Raw genomic sequence first — 25882 nt, 5'->3', positions numbered from 1 at the left:
GCTGCCAAACGGGCATCGCTGGAACAGGAGATCGATCATCTTCTGCGGATCCAAGCCATAGAGAGGGTACCAGCCCAGATGGAAGGCAGGGGGTTCTACTCCAAGGTCTTCACAGTCCCCAAGACGTCGGGAGGTTGCAGGCTCATTTTGAACCTGAAGCACCTAAACAGGTACGTGTTATACCGCAGGTTCAAAATGGCCTCCCTCCGCACCATACTCGCGTCAATCAGGCCCCGAGATCTGATGTCATCCATCGACCTGAAGGAGGCGTATTTGCATGTCCCCATCCATCCGGGACACCGGAAATACCTCCGGTTTTGTGTCCAGGGAAAACACTACCAGTACCGGGCGATGCCCTTTGGACTATCTTCCGCGCCACGCACCTTCACAAAGATTTTGGACTCACTGATCGCTTCCTTACGGTCCCGGTCAATAAGACTAATCGCTTACTTGGACGATATCCTCCTACTGTCCAGAGATCCGGCGACCGCGCAGCGAGATCTACAAGCCACGATAACGCTATTGCAGGACCATGGCTTTACAATAAACGACGGGAAGAGTCACCTTACACCCGCTTACAATATCACTCATCTCGGCGCGGTGATAGACACCATCACCAGGGAAGTTTACCTGTCCTTAGAACGACGACGCAATGTTCAGGTCTTAGTACACCAGTTGCAGCATCAGCGCACGGTGACACTGGCTCTTTTATCCAAGGTACTGGGGACACTTGTGTCATGCGTGGACATTGTTCCCTGGGCGCGGTATCATTTTCGCACGCTGCAATGGACATTGCTGCCGTACCAGAGAAGGCGTGTGAGTCACACTCACAGACTAGTTACAATAGGAAGACACCTGCGAGACTCCCTGAGATGGTGGCAGTCCCGGGCACTACATCAAGGGTCCCCCTTTGGCCACTTACACCACGTCATTGTGACCACGGATGCAAGCCTCGTGGGTTGGGGAGCCCATGTGGCCCATCACGTAACTCAAGGCTTGTGGCTTCCCCAGGACTTGACCCCAACGAATATCAACTTCCTGGAGCTGAAAGCGGTACGCCTCGCCTTACTAAACTTCACCCCGTTTCTTCAGGGGAAGCATGTGTTGGTTCGTACGGACAATGTCGCCACCAGGGCACATCTCAACCATCAGGGTGGGACCAGATCTCTCAGGTTGATGGAGGAGACCCGACTTCTCTTCGACTGGGCGGAGGTCCACCTGGCATCCCTGCATGCGGAGCACATTGCCGGGGAAACCAATACTCAGGCGGATTGGCTCAGTCGGCAAACAGTGGATCCAGGGGAGTGGAGCCTGACCCCACTGTTGTTCCAACAGGTGACCAAAAGATTTGGCAACCCGACAGTGGACCTATTTGCAACTCCGTACAATACTCAGCTTTCCCGGTTTTATTCCAGGTTTCCCACGCCGGGTGCCGAGGGAATCAATGCGTTCCACCTTCCGTGGCCCAAGGAACTGCTATACGCCTTTCCACCAACACCACTGATTCCCAAGGTGATAGAGAAGATCATAGTGGAGCAGGCGGAAGTCATTTTGATAGCACCGCATTGGCCCCGGAGGGCTTGGTTCGCCGACCTAATGGGGCTCTCAATTGTTCCGCCCTGGAGGATCCCGGACGACCAGGTCTCTCTCACCCAGGGAGCGATCTTTCATCCGGAACCTCAGTGGTTCCACCTAACCGCTTGGCGCTTGAAGGGGACAGATTGAGAGCCTGGCATATTCCTGATAATGTTATCACTACGATTCAGTCGGCCAGGAGGCCTTCAACGACTAGGATATACCAGGCTACTTGGGGCGCATTCGCCACCTTTTGTATGGACAGACACGAGCGACCGCAGGATGCTAGTGTGGTCGTGGTGTTGGAATTCTTACAAGCTGGACTAGAGAAAGGGCTGGCTCCCAACACTTTGAAAAGGCAGGTAGCGGCATTGACAACGATTATTCGACCTGAAAATGGTGGTTCGTTGTCTCATCATGCCTTGATCAGAGACTTTTTGAAAGGGGCTGCCAACAAGCATCCTCCACCAATACGACGCTTCCCTACGTGGGATCTTACCATAGTATTACAAGCGCTTACAGCGCCCCCATTTGAACCGCTGAGGACGGTGCCCTTAAAGATGTTATCAATTAAGACAGCGTTCTTGGTGGCGATTACATCGGCACGGCGGGTATCGGAGCTGGCGGCCTTGTCAGTAAGGCCGGACCTTTGCACGTTTCATCCTAATAAGGTGGTTCTGCGTTTGGACCCAACGTTCATCCCAAAGGTCAACACCCATTTCCACCGGACACAGGAACTGGTCCTACCAGACTTCTGCGTGCAGGGGTCGCATCCACTGGAGCTTAAGTGGCATAAGGTGGACGTGCGCAGGGCAGTGAAACTCTATATTAGGCGCACTGCCCCTTTCCGCAAGTCTGAGGCTCTGTTTGTCTCCTTTGGGCAACATCGAATGGGCCTTAAGGTATCTTCGCAGACCATTAGTCAGTGGTTGAAGCTTTGTATCACTGAAGCGTACAAAGCAGAGTCCAGGACGTTGCCTAGTGGAATCACAGCGCATTCGACTCGTAGTGCTGCTACTTCAGCAGCATGGGCAACACAGGCATCGATAGAGGACATCTGCAGGGCGGCCACGTGGGCCTCCCCTACAACATTTATACGACACTATAAATTGGACACGTTTGCTTCGGCCGAGGCGGCCTTTGGGAGGAGAGTTTTGCAGCAAGTGTGTGATCCTACTAGGACATGATTCAATGATTCCCTCCCTGGAACACTGGAACTTGGGTATATCCCATGCTGGACTCTCCTTCCAGAGACATGGGAGAAGAACCGTTGTACTCACCTGAACGGTCTTCTCCAGGTCCTGGAAGGAGAGTCCAAACCCTCCCATTGAACCATGATTATGGTGATGTTCAGTTACTGGTTGTGGTTGATTGTTAATAAACTTCTGTTATTACTTGAATTCGTTTTTTAAAACTGAGGTACAGGGGCAGCAAGGGGGCGGTACCTAATTAATATGATAATTATATTAATTTATAACTCAGTCCCTACCAATAAGACTCGAGCTAAATCCCATGCTGGACTCTCCTTCCAGGACCTGGAGAAGACCGTTCAGGTGAGTACAACGGTTCTTTAATTCCTAGCACCATGGGAAATTTGTCTTTTCCCATGGTCTTAGGCGACCCCAGTGAAATGGTCGTTCGACTTCCAAAGGGCTCCTGACCCCCTGGTTGAGAATCACCTACCTAGATGATTAAGAATTTCCACAGACATTGATCATCCATCTCATCATGACAGCAATAGAATCTTTGGTGGCGGGCAGCTTATTTTTACAATGATTGCGGTCATGTTTACATCAGATAATTTTGGTTTATCAACAAGCATGCAAAGCATCATTCTAATTTATCTTATATGTCTATATATCTTATACATTATAGAATTCTCCTTCATATTGCCTTGTTGAGCATGGTCTAAATCGGGGGGCGGGGGAATCAAACTCAAGTCCCGCGAGGTTCTTGAATCTGTCTCAAGGGGCCAGCCTGGAATAGCAAAGGACCAGCCCATGATGCCTCTGGCAGCCAACAAGACATGGGGGCCAACACACACACCCTCCATACGCCCCATATTTGGCCTCCTGCAGCACTCTGCTGGCCAAAATGAAGTGTGGGGCCCTCTTCTTGCAGCACTTTGCAAGCCAAAGCAGGTGGGGGCCTCACACGGCCTGCCATACTCCATTTTGACCTGCAGGAGGCGTCCGTCCCGTCCCCCCCGGCCTACAGAGAACTGCAATGCTGATCCAACCCTTGAAGAATTCCAGTTTGACACCCCCGGTTTATATAATCTTATTCTCAAAGTACAGTGGTACCTCTACCTACAAACGCCCCCACTTACAAACTTTTCTAGATAAGAACCGGGTGCTCAATATTTTTTTGCCTCTTCTCAAGAACCATTTTCCACTTACAAACCGGAGCCTCCAAAAAGGGCAGGGAGAAGCCTCCATGGGGCCTCTCTAGGAATCTCCTGGGAGGAAACAGGGCCGGAAAAGGCGGGGAGAAGCCTCCGTGGGGCCTCTCTAGGAATCTCCTGGGAGGACACAGGGCCTCCACCCTCCCTGTGGTTTCCCCAGTTGCACGCATTATTTGCTTTTACATTGATTCCTATGGGGAAAATTGCTTCTTCTCACAAACTTTTCTACTTAAGATCCTGGTCATTGAACAAATTAAGTTTGTAAGTAGAGCTACCACTTGTAGCATCAATATATTCAGCTGCAAGGGTCACTTGACTGTCAAAGTACAACTCTGGAAATCTGCAATGGGGTTGGGGGTGGAGGTAGGAGAGGCTTGTTTTGGATTGTGATTGTTTGACAGTGAAACAAAAAGATGACAAACTTGCCCTTGGGGCAGTTTTACTTGACACTCCCTGTGTGACCTTTTCACTGGGTTGGAGTTATGTTGCAAATCAGTCCTGGAGATTTTGCAAAAAGGTTGGATTGTAGGGTTGGATGCTTTGACAGAAATAATTGATGCAGAAAGAAAGGGTTGGGGTTTTTTTACCAGTTCCTACTAGATAAGCAGTTATGTCCGGTAAAGGAACAGAGACAGCGGCATATGATCTAGTTGCTTTGCTTCAGGAAACTGAACTATTAATTATTCAAATAACAATACTTGGATATTTTCTGCTTAGAAGTTTTAGTCTACTTAATCAGAGAAAACCTTCCCCTACAAAAGGAGTTCCTAAAGGTTTTGCCATCATGCCACCCTTCATTCTAATCTTACTTACTTACTTACTTACTTATTTATTTATTTATTTATTTGTTTATTTGTTTATTTGTTTGTTTGTTTGTTTGTTTGTTTATTTATTTTGTCCAATACACAATGAGGGTTTTAGTGGGTATATATCTATATACACATAGTAAAATACATGATGAAGGTTATAGAGGAGATACTCATAGTAAAATATATCTAAGAAATAATAGAAAAGAAGGTATAGTAATAGAACATATCAATGAAAGAATAGAAGAAGAGATATAGGAATAGAAGAAAGGTATAGGAGATATAGGAGAGCAATAGGACAGGGGACGGAAGGCACTCTAGTGCACTTGTACTCGCCCCTTACTGACCTCTTAGGAATCTGGATAGGTCAACCGTAGATAATCTAAGGGTAAAATGTTGGGGATGACACTATGGAGTCCGGTAATGAGTTCCACGCTTCGACAACTCGGTTACTGAAGTTATATTTTTTACAGTCAAGTTTGGAGCGATTAATATTAAGTTTAAATCTGTTGTGTGCTCTTGTGTTGTTGTGGTTGAAGCTGAAGTAGTCGCCGACAGGCAGGACGTTGCAGCATATGATCTTGTGGGCAATACTTAGATCTTGTTTAAGGCGTCTTAGTTCTAAACTTTCTAGGCCGAGGATTGAAAGTCTAGTCTCGTAGGGTATTCTATTTCGAGTGGAGGAGTGAAGGGCTCTTCTGGTGAAGTATCTTTGGACACTTTCAAGGGTGTTAAAGTACATCCCTTGAAAATCCACACAACCAAAATGAGCGCAAATGAGCAATGAAAACAAAGCAATAAAACTTTATATCTTTAATAAAAAAATTAATCTTTAATAAAGATATGTACAACCACCGGTGGTTCTTGATTGACAGCTATAGTTGTCACAGTTGATACGGAATGAGAAATTGGTTAAGTGTGTGTTATTTATTTATTTATTTATTTATTAGATTTGTATGCTACCCCTCTCTGTAGACTTTTCTTGCTACATACCACTGTGGGTTGTTAAGTTAGTAACCCAATTATTAAGTAAATCTTATTAAAGGTTCACTAACAAGTTAAAGTTTTATTGACTTTATTTATTTGTTTGTTTATTTGTTTGTTTGTCAAACATGTATAGGATAATAGTAATTTGTATAAATATAACATAAGTCAAAAGTAACGATAAAAAGGACAGTACAACAGGGATGGTAGGCGCAGTGGTGCGCTTATGCACGCCCCTTACAGACCTCTTAGAAAAGGGGAGAAGTCGACTTAGACAGCCTAAGGTTTTTGGGTTTTGGGGAAGAAACCACAGAGTCAGGCATTGTTGCTGACGTTGTATTTTCTGCAGTCGAGTTTGGAGCCGTTTACATTGAGTTTGAATCTATTACGTGCTCGTGCATTGCTGTGGTTGAAGGTGAAGTAGTCATTAATAGGAAGGACATTTTGGTATATGATTTTATGAATTACATTTTGATCAGATCGGAGGCAACATAGTTGTCTAATCCCAGTATTTTAAGTCTGGTGGAATAAGGTATTTTGTTGCGAGTGGAGGACTCTTCTTGTTAAATATTTCTGGATTCTCTCGATTGTATTAATTAATGTCTGATATGCAGTGTGGGTTCCAGACTAGGTGAGCTGTATTCCAGAATTGATCTAACAAATGTTTTGTAAGCTTTGGTTAGCAGTGTAATATTGACAGAGAAGAAGCTATGCAAGTTTAGCTTAACAACTCTTAATGCTTTTTGGCAGTGTTGTTACAGTGGGCTCTAGCACTTAGGTCGTTGGATATGAGTGCTCCAAGGTCTCTGACAGAGTGAGGGTCATCTACAAGTTTGTGTCCTCCAACTTTGTATTTTGTATTCTGATTCTTTTTGCCAATGCGTAAGACAGAGCATTTGTTGGTTGTGATTTGAAGTTGCCAGTTGTTTGACCATTCTGCTACATGACCAAAGTCTTTTTGAAGGGTAGCAGCATTATTGTTGGTATTAAATAGTTTAACATTCTCAGCAAAGAGAATGCAGTTGCTTATAATATGATCACAAAGATCGTTTATGTAGAGTATGAAGAGTGTTGGTCCTAGAATAATGCCTTGAGGGACACCACTGTTGACACGAGCAGGATTTGATTCCCCTAACCACCAACATTTTACCCTTAGACTATCCACAGTTGACCTCTCCAGATTCCTAAGAGGTCAGTAAGGGGCGTGCATAAGTGCACTAGCGTGCCTCCTGTCCCCTGTCCTATTGTCTGTCCTATATCTCATATATCGTATCCTCTATTCTTCTATTCCATTCTTTCTTATACTACTGTCATAATATCCTTCTATTCTCTAATTGATGTATTCTATTCCTGAATTTTCACTTCTATTCTTTCTCTAATATATTTTACTCAAGTATAACCTCTATAACCTTCATTGTGTATTATTGTGCATTGGACAAAATGAATAAATAAAATAAATAAATATGGCACTTCCTATTTTGACCACTTGTTCTCTGTTAGAAAACAAGTCTAACAGACTTGGTTATCGTACAGACTTTTCTTGCCGGAAGGTTACAAAATGGGATTGCATGACCCCAGAACACTGCAAAATGAGTCAGTTGTCAAGTATCCAAATGTAAATCACTTGACCACGGAGAAGCTGCAACATCATAAGTGTGGGAAAATGGCCATAAGTCACTTTTTAGTGCCATTGTAACTTTGAATAAACTGTTGTAAAAACCTGCAAAATGTTCCCCGTAACGCCTCTGGACACGCTCTATACGGTGGTGGATTTCACTTACCTTCCCTACTGGTTCACAAATGTCCATGCATGCACATGGTCATCTGTGCATGTGCATAACTTTCCACACATGCACACGGCCTTTCACGCATGTGTACTCCTTCCACTCATGCACACAGCCTTCCGCGCATGCACACGGCTTCGAAATGTGCCTAAATAGGATGGCATAACGCAGAGGTGGGTGAGCCGGCCTACCCCACCTGAAGGTCACTACTACTAATTCACCTGAACTTGTCCGAACTGACAGGATATCACCTTTGTCTCTATACCCCTTCTATACAGAATCCGGGGCGTTATGAGGAACATTTTGTACCCCTCACAGTTTGAGAAACCTCCCACTAGAGACTGTGGCCATATTATGCCATGATTCCAAAGAGGCCAGCATTCTTGGTTTGTTGCCTTGGGATAGCCACAAGAATTTGGAGCCTTTTCAGGCAAACAGCAGAACAATCCTCTGTCGTTCTGTGCAGGAATTACAGTTAAAAGCTTGTTTTTCTGCACCTGAGGGGATTTGGCAACAATATCAAGATACTTACAAATTCTATTGGCCCTGATTCCTGTTACAGCTGTCCAACTGCTCCATTAAATAAAACCCTCACAGGATGTTATGGAAAAGTTTGTCAAAAGCCTTTCTTGGGGTACCTGTTTCTTTTGAACACTGTTTCAAGACAGGTGATGTAAATGTCTACAAATCCTATTTATTGCCTCTGTCTTCCCAGGGGCTCGGATAATAATTTTCTAAATGCAGCAGTGTTGGTTGTCTTAAATGTAATACAAGAAAGTGTCATGTTTGGGGGCGGAAATAAAATATACCATAAACTTTAATAAATCTAGTTATATGTTTTAGCTCTGTAACAGCATAATAAGTCATCCATCTTCCTATCATTTAAAGGGAAACTTCTTTTAAATAAAACAGCACAATGAATGATGGTCCTGGAATCTTTTAAATCATCTTAACTCCGCTTAAGTTAAAGTGTAAACTGAGCTAGCAGACTCTGATGTCAACCTTATCCCAGATCCTTTTAGTGGGAGAACAAACAGCCAGAACAATGCCGTTGTTGGGGTAAACCCAAAGGTCACCTGAACTTAGATCTGCTCAGTGGCCTCAAGACAAAAGTCAACAGGTTGGTAGCTGAGGATATCAGAGTATTTGTGCCTGTCCCAGCAGCAACTGCATTCAATTAAATTCAGACATGGAAAGTAAACTCATTATTATTGTAAGGTCTCAAAAATTGTGAGATCATTAAATCTTTTAAAAGTTTTTGGGAGTCTTGAAAATTGAGCATTTCCATGTATGTATGTATGTATGTATGTATGTATTCCTTCCTTCCTTCCTTCCTTCCTTCCTTCCTTCCTTCCTTCCTTCCTTCATTCATTCATTCATTCATTCATTCAGTTAGTTATTCCGATTTTTATGCCGCCCTTCTCCTTAGACTCAGGGCGGCTTACAACATGTTAGCAATAGCACTTTTTAACAGAACCAGCCTATTGCCCCCACAATCCGGGTCCTCATTTTGCCCACCTCGGAAGGATGGAAGGCTGAGTCAACTTTGAGCCAGAGATGAGATTTAAATTGCTGACCTACAGATCTACAGTCAGCTTCAGTGGCCTGCAGTACAGCACTCTACCTCCTGTGCCACCACGGCTATTGCAGATCTTGAGTTTAGTTTTAAAAATATCCTTAAAATTGGAGTGGGGGCTGTGGGAATGTTACTATCCTACCTTAGAAAGATTGTTGTCTTTCAGCCACACACTCTAAAATGGGGGAAATAAAATCAAATAGGAATTGGATGGGATGGAATAGACTAGAATAGAATAGAATTCTTTATTGGCCAAATGTGATTGAACACACAAGGAATTTGATACATGATACATTTGTCAAGAATCATGAGGTTCAACACTTTATTTATTTATTTATTTATTTAATTTTTATTTATTTGTTTGTTTATTTGTTTATTTATTTATTTGGATTTGTATGCCGCCCCTCTCCGAGGACTTAATGATTGTCATAGGGGTCAAATAAGCAATTAAGAAACAATCAATATTAATAAAAATCTTAAGGATACAAGCAGCAAGTTGCAGTTATATGTTGTTTCATAAATACCTTGTGTCCTGGAGCCCAGCAGCTTTCTGCATTGGAAAATACTGTAATATCAAGAGGGGATCCCAAAAGTAGTTTTTTTTTCCCCCAGGAGTCAACTGGGCTTCCCTGTCATTTCTTTGAAAAGAGTTTGCTTCTCATCTAAGAAGCTTCTTTCAGCTCTGACAGGATAGTATGGAATGGAAGAATTTATATTCCTTGCAGAAAGCTGGCCATTTGCATCCTTTTGGAGGGTCCTTGAAGCACTTGGAGATTTAGCTGTGTCCTCCTGGTTCCTGTAGTTTGCAATTTTCCCCCCCTCTGGAAATCCATTTCTGTTCCCACACCATTTAAAGGGTGTTCATCCCAAATTATATAGCTAAAAGTCTGTAGAGATCAAGAAGGGATGTTTTGCAAGAAAAAGGCAGTAGTGGGCATTTCATTATTCTGTCCATTCTTTTGCAAACATAGAAGACTGACAGCAGAAAAAGACCTCATGGTCCATCTAGTCTGCCCTTATACTATTTCCTGTATTTTATCTTAGGATGGATATATGTTTATCCCAGGCATGTTTAAACTCAGTTACTGTGGATTTACCAACCATGTCTGCTGCAAGTTTGTTCCAAGGATCTACTACTCTTTAAGTCAAATAATATTTTCTCATGTTGCTTTTGATCTTCTCCCCAACTAACTTCAGATTGTGTCCCCTTGTTCTTGTGTTCACTTTCCTATTAAAAACACTCCCCTCCTGAACCTTATTTAACCCTTTAACATATTTAAATGTTTCGATCATGTCCCCCCTTTTCCTTCTGCCCTCCAGACTATACAGATTGAGTTCATGAAGTCTTTCCTGATACGTTTTATGCTTAAGACCTTCCACCATTCTTGCAGCCCGTCTTTGGACCCGTTCAATTTTGGGAAAACCATATTTCCCTTAGTCCAGGTCTGAAAACTTGTATCTGGTCCCCAGCTGAGCTAAAAAACTTCTGATGCTGAGCAGGGAAAGCTGCTATTTCTCTTTGCAGCAACATAATAGGGAACAGCATGCAATATTTCAAGGCAGAAGGTGACTTTGCACAGAATTAAGTTGCCATGTCTTTCAAGTGCTAGTAAGAAGGCTTTTCAGGGGAAAGGGTATCAAACACATTGAGTCTCTGGGCGAAAAATGTGGATTTGATAAGCAAAAGATTAAATCTCAGCTTGCATGATTATGTATGCTTTGGCTAACATCAGTTCCTTAATTCTTTAATTATAATTTTATTGTGGGTTTTTAAGTGCATGTAATAATGATGAAGACCAAAGGCTATGGATTTAAATTTTATAAGAAAAGCTAAAGCGTTAGCTAATCATACAAATAAAAACGTCAAAATGGGAATGCAAGAAGGGAAAAAAATCTTATAATACACTACAATTACAATGTGATTGAACATATATTTGAATAATAATTTCAATGTTTTCCACCATATCAAAATAAAAAAAATATTTAGACAAATCACAATTCTGTGTTTAAACAATTTGCATATATCTTTTTGCTGATTCAAAACCAGATCAAAAGCCAAGATCTCATGAGTTAGCTTAACTCCAAAATCCAATAGGAACACATGCTTCCAGGAATTTTGCAAATTACTCATTATGTGTGTTTTTACCTAAAAAAAATAGTTAAAGAATAAAGTTGCAACTGTGTTGATATTTTGGAATATTTGAAACAAGGTAAAGAAAAACAAGATGTATTGGTTTTTTTTTAAATGCATAGAACGTTTTTGACCATTTGAACTGGACTTTCCTTCTTTACAGTTTTGGAAGACATGAATTTTGGAGACAATTTTAAAATGGGTAAAATCAGCTTATGCTTCACAGAAAGCATAAATCATTGTTAGCGGAGATCTAACAGAAACGTGAAAAATAAAAAAGGAACAAGACAAGGCTGTCCATTGCCCCTTCTGTTGATTATTTTGCTTCTTGGAACACTGAATAGAGACAAAATGAGATGAAAAGATTATGGGAACTTTAGAAAGAGATTTATAAGTTGAGAACTTTTGCATGTACAGATTCAGTATACTAATATTTTTAATAGAATTGTGCTGAAATGAAGGCAAAGTAGAAATGAGTTCTCATAAAATGTCCACTTATTTATTTATTTGCTTTATCTTTTTTTTAAAAAAATCTTTCATTCAACCTCTAGCCAAACCAGAGATTGTCACTTCGGAAAGACTGAGTAATGGCATGCTACTCTGTGTGGCAACTGGATATCCTGCTCCTACTATTAGCTGGTATGTTTGCCCAGCTACTGAACAAAGGTGAGAGATTCTAAACATTTGTTTTGATTTTGGATGAAATGTAAAGAAAGAGAAGTCAATACAATCCACTCTAATGTTCCAATGTGTGTTCTTTTCAGGCCTGGCAACCTCATGAGAAAGTACCATACCTTTTGGAGTATATGATGCACTCCAGCATCATATCACATCCAGAAAGCACAAATAACAGATTCAGCAGGATTCAATAACTTCTCATTGTATTTAATATAACACATTAAGTAAATACACAATACTGAAAGCAGGTTTTCCAAATACAAGCAAAACACAAGTACTTAACAACTGCTGTGATTTGCTTAAAAACTGTGGGCAAAAAAATGTTATGAAATGAAGTGCAACTCACTTTAACAACTGTCTTGCTTAGCAATAGAAATTTTGGGCTTAATTATGTTCTTAAGTATCTGAAGAGTTCTAATTTATCTCGCCTTCAAGCAGACAAATAGAAGTTCATATAGATTCAGTCGAAGGCCTTTTAGGATTCTGACTGCACTGGAGGGTAGGATAAACAATGGTTGGAAACTAATCAAAGGAAGAAGCAACCTGGAATTAAGGAGAAACTTCATAACAGTGAGGGCAATTAACCAGTGGAACAGCTTGCCACCAGAAATCATGGGCATGAGGTTTTTAAGAAGAGACTGGATAGTCACTTGTCTGAGATGGTATTGGTTCAGTAGCAGGTTCCTACTGAAATGGTAGGGGACGGTGCACTGGTAGTAAAAGTTGAGCTGTGCGCGCAGTTTTGGGTCTCCGGCATGCATGCGCATGCATCCCAGGGAGATTTTGCTTCTGCGCATGTGCAGGAAGGAAAATCTTGCATGCGTGAGATTTCGGCGATTTTTTGCTTCTGCGCGTATTCGGTGTATAAGATGCACCCATGTTTTCACCCTCTTGGGGGGTGTGTGCAAAAAAGTGTGTCTTATACTCTGAAAAATACAGTAAATTGAAGACTACCTGCACTTCTATTTTCTCTACAACAAGAACGCTGTGAGATGGGTTTGGCTGAGAGAGAGCGGCCCAAAGTCACCAGCTGGCTTTTTATGCCTAAAGTGGAACTAGAACTCATTGTCTCCTGGCTTCTAAACTGGTGCTTAACCGCTAGATCAAGGGTGAAGTGCTACCAGTACGGGCATACGGCTGCCAGTGATTCGGAGAACCGATAGCAAAGGCAACGACTGGTGGTTTGGGGAACCGGTAGCGAAGGCAGTGCGAGGAAACCCACCCGCCCAGACATTGCCACCTTCTTTTTTAATCCTCTCTGCATGCGCAAAGCATTCTGTGCATGCGCAGAGTGAAAAAGTGGGCGCGAAGCGTGTACCTCCGAACCATTGGGCAAGATAAGTAAATTTCACCGCTGCACTAGATCAGTGGCGGTTTGCTACTGGTACGGGCCACACCATAGCTCTGGTCATGAAAATGGAACTGCATACTCAGCTTTGGGTGAACAGCAGGTACGCGCGCGCATTTGAGCAAGATTTTGCTTCTGTGCATGTGCAGGAAGCAAAATCTTGTGAGGAGTGTGTGCACGAATGAGATTTCAGTGATTTTTTTCTGCATACATGCAAGCAAAAAATAATCAAAATCTCTCTCTCGCGCGCATACCCTCTCGCAAGATTTTGCCTCTTACGCATGCGCAGAAGCAAAATCTTGCTCAGACGCGCCCACTGCTGGTCACCCAGAGTTGCGCGTGGAGCTCACAAGTAACAGTAGTAAGTAGGAACCCCCGCCTGCACTAGATCAAACTGTAACACTCATGTACACAATTTTGTAATGTATCACAATTTTAGGCTATTAGGTTTCCATCTACACACAGTAAATTAAATAGCAGATGTGACTTGTAAGACTGGAAGAAAGAAAAGAGTTAACTACAAAGTAATTATCCACGTTTCTAACAAGATTGACTGTAATTCATTTGCAAAATACTTGCTATTTTGATGATGTTTTGAACATTATTGCTAATTTATAGTGTTTTTCCTATCCAAAACATTTTTTCAGAAGTTATTTTAATAAAATATGCTTTTTGTTAAACTAATTGCGGCAATCGTGATATCTCAAGTTAGTCATAAAATATCTCTGGTTGCAATATTTGCAGTATATAATCGAAGTACCATAAAGATCCTTCTGCATCTATGTTGACCAAAGTTGTATTTATGCCAGTAACAAAAGTTTTTTAGAAGATCCCAGTTCTGTTCTTAATAATTGTACCAGTTATGCAACTGTGACCTTTGCTGAAGTATAATTTGGGGCACAATATAATTTGGGGCACAGAATGTACATTGTGAAGGTCTCTAATCAGTGTAACAACTAATTAATCGGTGGAACAACTTGCCTCCAAAAGTTGTGAATGCTCCAACACTGGAAGTTGGGGTGTTGGGTTTTTTTGGCTAATTTTTATTGAGTTCTTTAGTTATAAACAAGCAACACATAAACAAGATATACCAAAATACATGAAATATAAAGAAACAAAGTAAAAACTAACCACTTTTGCAAATATTTCATTTCCAGATATATTCACAATATTACTTCTTTTAGCTTTACACACATATCTATACTTCTCTATCCTACATTTATACCATTTTCTATTTTCATTAAATTTCTTGATCACATTTTAACAACTTCCCCCTGTTTATTTAACTTATCTTTTCCAATTTCTTGCCACTACTAAAAGTTTTCCCATAGGGAAAAAAAAATCTCTTTCTTGTTTGTTTTGCAGTTCATAAGTAAGTCTGGTCCTTTCAGCACAATCCATTATTTTATTAATTATCATGTTATCTGACAGGAGGTTTTGATCTTTCCAATTTTGAGCGTATGCCAAATGTATGGACAAAAAAGTAGCATTTTGGTTTAGTATAATGTTCGCTAATTATTCCTAATAAGTATATCTCTGGTCTTTACTCTGTCACATTATGTCATTTCCTTTAACCATGTTTAATTTTTCTCCAGTACTTTCGTGCCATTGGGCACGGCCACCATAAGTGGTAGTCACACTGGATGTTTTTAAGGAGAAATTGGACAACTAATCTGTCTGAAATATTACAAGGGTTCCTGAGCAGTGGAACAACAGATTTCCTGTGAAGGGAGTTGGACCAGATGATCTCCAAGATCCCTTCCAACTCTTTTATTCTAGAGTTCTAATCTCATTCTCACCAACATGCCCTAAGCCAGTGTTTTTCAACCAGTGTGCCGTGGCACACTAGTGTGCCGCGAGACATGGTCAGGTGTGCCGCGAAGCTCAGCAAGAGAGAGAAAGAGAGAGAGCGAAAGAAAGCAAGAGAGAGAAAGAAAGCAAGAGAGAGGAGAGAGAAAGAAATCAAGAGAGAAAGAGAGAGAAAGAAAGCAAGAGAGAAAGAGAGAGAAAGAAAGCAAGAGCGAGAGGAGAGAGAAAGAAAGAAAGCAAGAGAGAAAGAGAGAGAAAGAAAGCAAGAGAGAGAGAGAAAGAGAGGGAGGGAAGGAGGGAGAGAGAAAGAGAGCAAAAAAGAGGAAGGAAGGGAGAAAGAAAGGGATGGAGAGAGAGAGGAAGGAAGAGAGAGAAAGAGGGAGAGAAATAGAGCGAAAGGGAGGAAGAGAGAGAGAGGGAGAGAATTTTTTTGTCCAAACTTTTTTTACACACCCCCTCACCGTTCCTCCCCCTGCTCAATGTGCCCCATGATTTTGTATATGTAAAAAATGTGCCACAGCTCAAAAAAGGTTGAAAATCACTGCCCTAAGCAATTTTTGTCAAGCATTGGCCTTTTTCTTTATACTTTTTGAAAATTAATGAAAAGAAATTAGGTTAGGTTCACAAGAAATAAAATGAAAAAAGAGCAGGTTTGTTGATTTTTAAGGTATACGGAGTTGGATCCAAATCTAATTATAATGAGTGCAAGCTCAGTGAAATTAATCAGATTTAAGATTGCCATGATTAACGTAAGACTATTTCGGAGGATCTCCAGTGGCTAGGATAAGCATTAAAATTAGAATTGCCAAGAATTTCCAAGCAAGAATATTGATGCATCCTAACCATGTCACTTTTCCTCTCTTGTCAGCAAGAATGGCTGGATAACTGGACATTTGTTAAGAGAAAATGCTTGATATAAATGTCAAATTATAATCCCTGGGATGCTCATACAATAATAATATTTTTTTTCCATCATAATTTTTTTATTTTTTTCTCCAACACAAAGTTTAAAAAACAATACATAGTTTCCAACACAAAGTCCAGCTTATTGTCAAACTTATACAAATTTTCCCTTTTTTACTTTGTAACCATTCAATGGAGGCTCTTATATCTCTTTCTTTCACAAAGTAATTGTAAAAACATATCATATCTCATATATTCAAAAAATGCTTAAAGTATAGCTTTTCATTATCTAATATTAAAACATTACAATAACCTTTACATTAATCGTTGGTCATCAAATTCATTTCTTATTTGAATCTTACAAATCTGTTAGGCTCATTATTCAAAAAACAAATAAACAATTTTCTTATAATCTTTTAACCCAAGTAAATTATATATAGAATAATACTTCATATTACAGCAAAAAGAGCTATAAACCATAATTCTATATATCTAATCAAATAGTTATTCTAATAAGAAAGTATATCATATTTTATACTAAAGTAAATTATATATAAAGTAAATTTGAATATCACAACTAAAAACAGCTAAATAACTTTAAAAAAAAAACAAATTAGTTAATTTGAATATGTTTACAGTAAATTATTCCAATAGTATTTTTGTGTGTGTGTTATATCAATACTTAGTGCTACCACCATTACCCTTCTTCTCCATCTGGGTTATAATATTTAAAACTCAATCTTCTTGTCTCAATTTTATCAACAGTATCTTATTATTAAAAACATCAAAACTTCAATAAGTCTTAACTCTTCATCCATTCATAAATTTCCCCCCAAATTCTCTAATAATCAGAATCTTGTTTGCTTTGAGTTTTAAAGTCAGTCTATTCATCTCTGCACAATCCATAATTTTCTTTCAAACTTCCCTTTCGGTTGGTATTTTATTCAATTTCCAATTTTGTGCATAGGCAATTCTCGCAGCTGTTACTATGTGTATAATTAAATATATTTCTTCTTTATTGAAACCTTCCGGTAAAATACCCAGCAGGTATATTTCAGGTTTCAATTCAATAGGCTTTTCCAGAATCTTCTGTATCCAGTGTTGAATCCGTATTCAATATTTTCGAGCTTCTGAACAAGAAACAGAATACCTTACGAAAACAGACTAACTATCCTGGGTCTTGAAAGCTTAGAACTGCGGCGCCTAAAACACGATTTAAGTATTGCCCACAAGATCATATGCTGCAATGTCCTTCCGGTCAATGACTACTTTACCTTCAACCGCAACAACACAAGAGCACGCAACAGATTCAAACTTAATATTAACCGCTCCAAACTTGACTGTAAAAAATATGACTTTAACAATCGAGTTGTCAAAGTGTGGAACTCATTACCGGACTCAATAGTGTCAACTCCCAACCCCCAACATTTCTCCCTTAGACTCTCCACGATTGACCTCTTCAGGTTCCTAAGAGGCCAGTAAGGGGCGTACATAAGTGCACTGATGTGCCTAACGTCCCCTGTCTAATTATCTTTCCTTTTCTCATATATCTTATATATTCTCTCCCTCTCATCTACTTCTCTTCTCTTTTACTTACTATCCTTATATATATTACTTAATGTCTATTTTCTTCCATATGTATTGTATATTGGACAAAGAATAAATAAATAAATAAATAAGTCCACCACATATGATAAGAAGAGCCAGGTAAATCAGCACATTTCAAACATTTCATCGACAAACCTTTGAACGTCTTAGCTAACTTCTCTGGTGACATATACAATCTATAAAACATCTTATACATATTTTCTTTAAATGTAGTTGACATTGTCATTTTATAATTCCGTTCCCATAATTGCTGCCAACTATCTATATCGATTGTATAGCCTATATTTCTCATCCATTTTATCATCGTGCCCTTCACCTGTTCATAATATTTTTTTTATCATGCAGATAATTTGTGGTTTTTCCCCCCCAGGTGTCCAGATCTACCAAATGTTTCTCCAGTGAATGTAAAAACCAAACATAAAGATGCAGAATTTTACTCCTTTGGGAAGATCATTGTGGAAAGTACTATTGATACGAGCATGTTTAAGAGCAATAGCACAATCACCTGTGAGGCTTCCAATACCATTGATAGACGTTCTGCTTTCTTTAACTTCGCCATTAAAGGTAATTTTGTGAGTTATTTCAGGAACGGAATACAGCATTTTGCAAGCTTTTGGAAACAAGGACCAAGTTCCTTCATGATGATGATAACCAAAGGCATATATTTTTTGTCACAACTTTTTCCATAATGCTTGTGGGGTTTTTTTTGTTTTTTGTTTTGTTTTGCTTTTTACAGTGATCCCCCGAGTTTCGCGATCCCGATCATTGCGAAAGGCTATATCGCGATTTTTCCACCCGATGACGTCACTCCCTTCCTTTCTCATCTTTCTTTCTCTCTCTCTTTCTCTATCTTGCTTCTTCCTCTCTCACACTCTCTTCCTCCCTCTCTCATCTCTTTCTTTCCTTCTCTCTCTTTCTCTATCTCTCCCCCTCTTGCTCTCGAGCGGCAAGCGAGCAGCCGGGCGGGCGGGCGAACGGGCAAGCGGCAAGTGAGCGGCCGGGCGAGCGGGTGACGGGCAAGCGGCAAGCGATCTTGGGGTTTCCCCTTTGCCTGGGTGGCGGGAAGACCCAGGGAAGGTTCCTTCGGCCGCCCACCAGCTGATCTGCTCGGCAGCGCGGCAGCAGCGAGGAGCCGAAGATGGGGTTTCCCTGTTGCCTGGGCAACAGGGAAACCCCATCTTCGGCTCCTCGCTGCTGCCGCGCTGCCGAGCAGATCAGCTGGTGGGCGGCCGAAAGGTCTTCCCCGCCGCCCACACGCAAACTCCACCATCTGCGCATGTGCGGCCATGGAAAAAGGGGCGCGCATGCGCAGATTGTGTTTTTACTTCCGCACCACTACATCCCGAAATATCGATTATCGCGAGGGGTCTTGGAACGGAACCCTCGCGATAATCGGGGGATCACTGTATATTAAAGTATTCTAAGAAACATTCCCCCCCCCTACAGAAAGAGATGAAAAGCAGTATTTAAATGCTTGAGTCAAAACATGTAAAAAAATCGTAGTTCTCCACTTATGAACAGTCACTTTATGACAGTTCGAAGTTATGATGGACTTGAAGTTACTTATTGCCTGTTCTCAAAATTAGGTCATGTACCGTATTTTTTGCTGTATAAGATGCACCTTTTCCACAAAAAATAGAGTGAAAATCTAGGTATGTCTTATATTCCAAAAGTAGCCCCGCCCAGCCTCTCAAATGGAGGTGAATTGAAGTCGAAGCATCCTAAAATTGCTGAAACTGAAAGTAGGGTAGGGTAGAATAGGATAGAGTAGAATAGAATAGAATAGAATAGAATTCTTTTATGGGCCCAGAGGATAATTTGGCAGACATGATGACCAACCCATTGAGTGGTGTCTACCATGGGAAGTGTATAAAATCGATTGGTCTGATGTCTCTTCCAGTCAAGAAGGGAGGAATGTTGGAATATTCAGGAGCTTGGAAGAGTCATGTGGTAACTCAGTCAGCCATTGTGGGTTAAGTGCTACTGACCATGCCCAAGGAACAAGACTTGGAGTAGGGTGTGGTGTCCGGTCTATGCTAGTTAAGCTCCAATTATGTTTGTGCTATGTCTCAAACATAAAGTATGAAGTATGATCTGTGTAAGGTATCTGCTCTCAACTTACTGTAATGAAGAAAATATGGTACTGCAAATATTTTTGATATGATTATAAAGAAATTATTTGATTCAGCTAAAAAAAAAAGAATTCTTTTTTGGTCAAGGGTGATTGGACACACAAGCAATTTGTCTTTGGTGCATATACTCTCAGTGTACATAAAAGAAAAGATACATTTGTCAAGAATCATGAAGTACAACACTTAATGATTGTCATAGGGAACAAATAAGCAATCGGGAAACTATAATATATTGAGACTCTAGAAAAAGTGCAGAGAAGAGTGACAAAGACGATTAGGAGACTAGAGGCTAAAACATACGAAGAATGGTTGCAAGAACTGGGCATGGCTAGTTTAATGAAAAGAAGAACCAGAGGAGACATTTATTGATTTATTTTTATTGATTGATTGATTTATTTTATTTTATTTGTCATACAAATATAGTATTGTATTGTAGTATGATTAACACAATATAAGTATAAAGTAGAGATAGAAAAGATGAAAAGACATTGTAGGCACAAAGGTGCACTTATGCACGCCCCTTACAGACCTCTTAGAAAAGGGGAGAGGTTTATTGTAGATAATGTAAGGTTGAAGATTTTGGGATTGGGGGAAGAAACAACATGATAGCAATATTCCAATATCTCAGAGGTTGCCACAAAGAAGGAGTCAACCTATTCTCTAAAGCAGTGATTTTCAACCTTTTTTGAGCCGCGGCACATTTTTTACATTTACAAAATCCTGGGGCACACCACCAACCAAAATGACACAAATCAAATAAATAAATAAATAAATACATACATACATACATACATACATACATACATACATACATACATACATACATAAATAACCCCCTCGTATATACAATCCCATGTAACATCCCCTTATAAATACAGTCAATCATCAATCATCCCTACTCAAATTTATATCTCATTTCTGGGTACTTCTCCTGTCTTTCCCCCTTTTCTCTCTCATGTTTGTCATTTCTCTCTCTTCCTCCCTTTTTCCCTCATTCCTTTTCCCTCTCACTTCTCCTCTTTTTCCATCCCTGTCTCTCTCCCCCCCTTATGTGTGTGTGTGTATACACACTGGAACCATTTCCAAAACCAGTTGAGGGCTGGGTTTTTTTCTCTTTTATTCTTTTCAAAAACAGGTGTGGGCTGGGGGGCGTTTCTTATTATTTGGGTGCTTTTTACCATATGCTTCAAGAATCACCCCTCTCTCTCTCTTTTGTTTCTCTCTCCTCTCATTCTCTGCCTCAATCATTTTCTCATTTCTCCTTTTTTCTCCCCTTTTTGTTCTCATTTCTCTCTCTGCTTTCCTCTCCCTATCTGTCTCTCTTGCTTTCTCTCTCTCTTGCTATCTCTTTTTCTCTCTTGCTTTCCTTCTCTCTCTCTCTCTCTCTCTCTCTCATTCTCTCTCTTATTTTCTCTCTCTCTTGTTCTCTCTCTCTCATGCTTTCTCTCTCTTGTTCTCTCTCTCTCTGTTGCTCTCTCTTTCGTTCTCTCTCTTATTTTCTTTCTCACACTCTTTCTCTCTCTTGCTATCTCTTTCTCTCCCCCCTTTCTCTCTCTCTCTCTTTCTCACTTTCTCTCTATCTTGCTGTCTGTTGCTCTCACTCACTCTCATTCTCTCTCCGTTCTTCTCAGCGGAGGCTGGCGAAGGTGATATTCAATGTCGGGAGCGCGTGGGCGGTTGCGCGCCCTCCCTATCTCCCTGCTAGCCCGCTTGGAATATTCAAAATAAGAAAAGCCTTCACCGGTGAAGGTTTTTCTTATTTTGAATATTCTGAGCGGCTAGCAGGGGGGTAGGGAGCGCGCGCGACCGCCCACGCGCTCCCGACATTGAATATCATCTTCGCTGGCCTCCGCTGAGAGAACGCTTGCCCCGTCTCTCCTGCAACCCCCTTGCTGAGAGCCCGGGACGAAAGTGCTCTCGGCAAAGGTGAGACGGGCAGGGCGTGCGTTCCGGGTGCGGGAGGAGCCACGCCGAAAGGCAGGAGACAGCGGAGGAGGAGAGGGACTGGGCGGGGGGCAGCGCCGAAAGGCCGAGGGGGCCGGAGGCACCGTGGGGAGGCAGGGGCGGCCGCGGCTCCCTTCCCTTCTGCTGCCGGCGCCTCTCCCCCCCCCCCCCCGCGGGCTGGCAGGGGGATGAGGAGTGCGCGGCCGTGAAAAAGGGTGCACGCGGGGGTATTTTGGGGGCGCGCATGCACACACGCGCAGCTTTCGGGGAAGCGACGAGAAGCCATGGGCGCGAGGGGGCCGACTTTCAAAGCAACCTTTGCCGGCCTCCCGCGGGAGGGTGCCAATAGCGGCGGCGGCAGGGGGCAATAGCGAGGGGGGGCCGAGCCGCCTCGCGGCACACCTGACCATATCTCGCAGCACACTAGTGTGCCGCGGCACACCGGTTGAAAAACACTGCTCTAAAGCACCTGAGGGTAGAGAAGCAATGGGTGGAAATTAATCAAGGAGAGAAGCAACTTAGAACTAAGGAAAAATTTCCTGGCAGTTAGAACAATTAATCAGTGGAACAGCTTGCCTCCAGAAGTTGTGAATGCTCCAACACTGGAAGTTTTAAAGAAGATGTTGGATTACCATCTGTCTGAAGTAGTGTAGGGTTTTCTGCCTAGGCATGGGGTTGGACTAGAAGACCTCCAAGGTCCCTTCCAACTCTATTATTATTGCTATTGTTAATATAAATCTCTGCTACAGAATCCTTCAGTACCTGTTTTTGACACCTCCTGCCTCAACATTTATAAATCTATAAAGATCCATCTTTTACACCATCCCTTTAAAGTATTGGAATATCAATTTTAGTGTAGGCTTTAATTAATATGACTAATTTTAATATTCTGCTGTTGTTTTTTGTGTTTTTTTTTAAGTTTGCCAGCTGTCGTAGACTTGCTGGAATGAAGGCAATTTATAAATAAGTGTATAAATTTTTTTTTAAATCAAGTTGCTTATATTTTTACCCGTCTCTCTCTCTCTAGAACAAGAAAATAATCCCAGTCTTTTCACTCCGTTGTTAATCGGCTTTGGTGCAGCAGCCGGACTCATGTGTATTATAGTCATAATCCTTATTTATAAATATCTCCAGGTAAGAATTGTCTGTAATTGTGTCTCATTAGAATGCCAGGTGTGTTTTTTCTGCCACTGTTTGTACCAGTTTAAGTACTTTAAAAAAAGTTATGTCTTGTATTCTAGAAACCCAAATATGAAGTACAGTGGAAAGTAGTTGACGAAATAAACGGAAACAACTATATCTACATAGATCCAACACAGCTTCCCTATGATGAGAAATGGGAGTTTCCAAGAAACTGCCTCAGTTTTGGTTAGTTTGCAGATATTTATTCTTGCTGGCAATCCAATAATGCTTCTAGTACCCTTACCTCCCTGATGACGTAGTTTAAACACATTTTCTATTCTTTTTCTATTCCTATTCTTTTTAATATGTTTGTGAGTGACATAGGGGAAGGTCTGGTAGGGGAGGTTTGCCTATTTGCCGATGACTCTAAAGTGTGCAATAGGGTTGATATTCCTGGAGGGGTCTGTAATATGGTAAATGATTTAGCTTTACTAGATAAATGGTCAAAGCAATGGAAACTGCAGTTTAATGTTTCCAAATGTAAAATAATGCACTTGGGGAAAAGGAATCCTCAATCTGAGTATTGCATTGGCAGTTCTGTGTTAGCAAAAACTTCAGAAGAGAAGGATTTAGGGGTAGTGATTTCTGACAGGCTCAAAATGGGTGAGCAGTGTGGTCGGGCAGTAGGAAAAGCAAGTAGGATGCTTGGCTGCATAGCTAGAGGTATAACAAGCAGGAAGAGGGAGATTGTGATCCCCTTATATAGAGCGCTGGTGAGACCACATTTGGAGTACTGTGTTCAGTTCTGGAGACCTCACCTACAAAAAGATATTGACAAAATTGAACGGGTCCAAAGACGGGCTACAAGAATGGTGGAAGGTCTTAAGCATAAAACATATCAGGAAAGACTTAATGAACTCAATCTGTATAGTCTGGAAGACAGAAGGAAAAGGGGGGACATGATCGAAACATTTAAATATGTTAAAGGGTTAAATAGGGTTCAGGAGGGAAGTGTTTTTAACAGGAAAGTGAACACAAGAACAAGGGGACACAATCTGAAGTTAGTTGGGGGAAAGATCAAAAGCAACGTGAGAAAATATTATTTTACTGAAAGAGTAGTAGATCCTTGGAACAAACTTCCAGCAGACATGGTTGGTAAATCCACAGTAACTGAATTTAAACATGCCTGGGATAAACATATATCCATTGTAAGATAAAATACAGGAAATAGTATAAGGGCAGACTAGATGGACCATGAGGTCTTTTTCTGCCGTCAGTCTTCTATGTTTCTTTTCCTAGCCTAATTTTTCTTGTTTTGATTTACCAGTTCATTCCAGAGAAAGAGCATCCATACTACAGTATCTCATTTCCAAGGCAGAATTAAGGGGGTTGGATCAAGGGCACCATTGGGTCGACACAGTGCCAACTCCTGTCTTTCTCTACGTGTTGTATGACCGTATGAAATCAGGCAGAGGCGTTTGAGCTAAGCTGTCATTTTGATAGAAGCACTAGAGCAGTGATAGTGAACCTCTGGCACGTGTGCCACAGGTCGCACATATAGCCATATCTGAGGGCATTGCCCTATGTTGGCTGTATGTGTCTTGGCTAGCTGATTTTCGGCCTTTTCGGATGTTTTATAGGTTATGACCTATAAAGCCCTTCATGGCATCGGACTAGAATATCTCCGGGACCGCCTTCTGCCGCACGAATCCCAGCGACCGGTTAGGTCCCACAGAGTTGGCCTTCTCCGGGTCCCGTCGACTAAACAATGTCATTTGGCAGGACCCAGGAGAAGAGCCTTCTCTGTGGTGGCCCCGGCCCTCTGGAACCAGTTCCTCCCAGATATCAGAGTTGCCCCCACCCTCCTTGCCTTTTGCAAGCTCCTTAAAACCCACCTCTGTCGTCAGGCATGGGGGAATTGAAATTTTCCCTTCCCCCCTGGGCTTATAGAATTTATACATGGTATGCTTGTATGTATGATTGGTTCTTTAAATTGGGATTTTTTAGATTATTTTTAATATTAGATTTGTTTACATTGTCTTTTTTATTTATTTGTTTGTTTGTTTGTTTGTTTATTTATTTATTTATTTATTTATTTATTTATTTATTTATTTATTTATTTATTTATTTATTTATTTATTTATTTAGATTTGTATGCCGCCCCTCTCCGCAGACTCGGGGCGGCTCACAGCATAACATAACAGTTTGTAACAAATCCAAATATAATTTAAAACATTTAAAAGAACCCCATTTTGTTAACAAGCATACACTCAAACATCCCATACATAAAATGTGCATGCCCGGGGGAGGTGTTTCAGTTCCCCCATGCCTGACGACAGAGGTAGGTTTTAAGAAGTTTACGGAAGGCAGGGAGAGTAGGGGCAGTTCTAATCTCTGGGGGGAGTTGGTTCCAGAGAATCGGGGCCGCCACAGAGAAGGCTCTTCCCCTGGGGCCCGCCAACCGACATTGTTTAGTTGACGGGACCCGGAGAAGGCCCACTCTGTGGGACCTAATTGGTCGCTGGGATTCGTGCGGTAGAAGGCGGTCTCGGAGATATTCTGGTCCAGTGCCATGAAGGGCTTTAAAGGTCATGACCAACACTTTGAATTGTGACCGGAAATTGATCGGCAGCCAATGCAAGCTGCGGAGTGATGTTGAAACATGGGCATACCTAGGTAGGCCCATGACTGCTCTCGCAGCTGCATTCTGCACGATCTGAAGTTTCCGAACACTTTTCAAAGGTAGCCCCATGTAGAGAGCATTACAGTAGTCGAACCTCGAGGTGATGAGGGCATGAGTGACTGTGAGCAATGAGTCCCGAGTCTTCAGAGAGGGGCGGCATACAAATCTAATAAATAAATAAAATAAATCAGCATGGTTCAGGAAAGCCTCCTGAAGCCTGGGGAGAGTGAAAAATGGCCCAACCAGAAGTTTGTTTCCAAACTTCCGGTTGGCCTGTTTGGCTATTTTTCACTCTCCCCAGGCTTAAGGGGGCTTTTCTGAACCCCGAGGAGAGTGAAAAACAGCCAAATGGGCCTACCGGAAGTCTGGAGGCTTCAATGAGGCCACTGCACATG

General features: G+C 41.5%; 1 protein-coding gene across 2 annotated transcripts in view; it reads left to right on the top strand.

Annotated features, from left to right (window-relative positions):
* The window catches only part of KIT (KIT proto-oncogene, receptor tyrosine kinase), a 156766-nt gene that overhangs the window by 95716 nt on the left and 35168 nt on the right, over nt 1-25882 (top strand). For both annotated transcript variants that reach the window (XM_070757138.1, XM_070757139.1), the window contains exons 8-11: nt 11812-11926; nt 17977-18170; nt 22710-22816; nt 22924-23050. In XM_070757138.1, the coding sequence (XP_070613239.1) occupies nt 11812-11926; nt 17977-18170; nt 22710-22816; nt 22924-23050 (543 nt within the window). The remainder of the gene's footprint in view (nt 1-11811; nt 11927-17976; nt 18171-22709; nt 22817-22923; nt 23051-25882) is intronic.

Source organism: Erythrolamprus reginae, chromosome 7 (assembly GCF_031021105.1).
Source record: "Erythrolamprus reginae isolate rEryReg1 chromosome 7, rEryReg1.hap1, whole genome shotgun sequence".
In the NCBI taxonomy this organism is placed as follows: Eukaryota; Metazoa; Chordata; class Lepidosauria; order Squamata; family Dipsadidae; genus Erythrolamprus; species Erythrolamprus reginae.
This window is presented reverse-complemented; position numbering and strand designations above follow the sequence as displayed.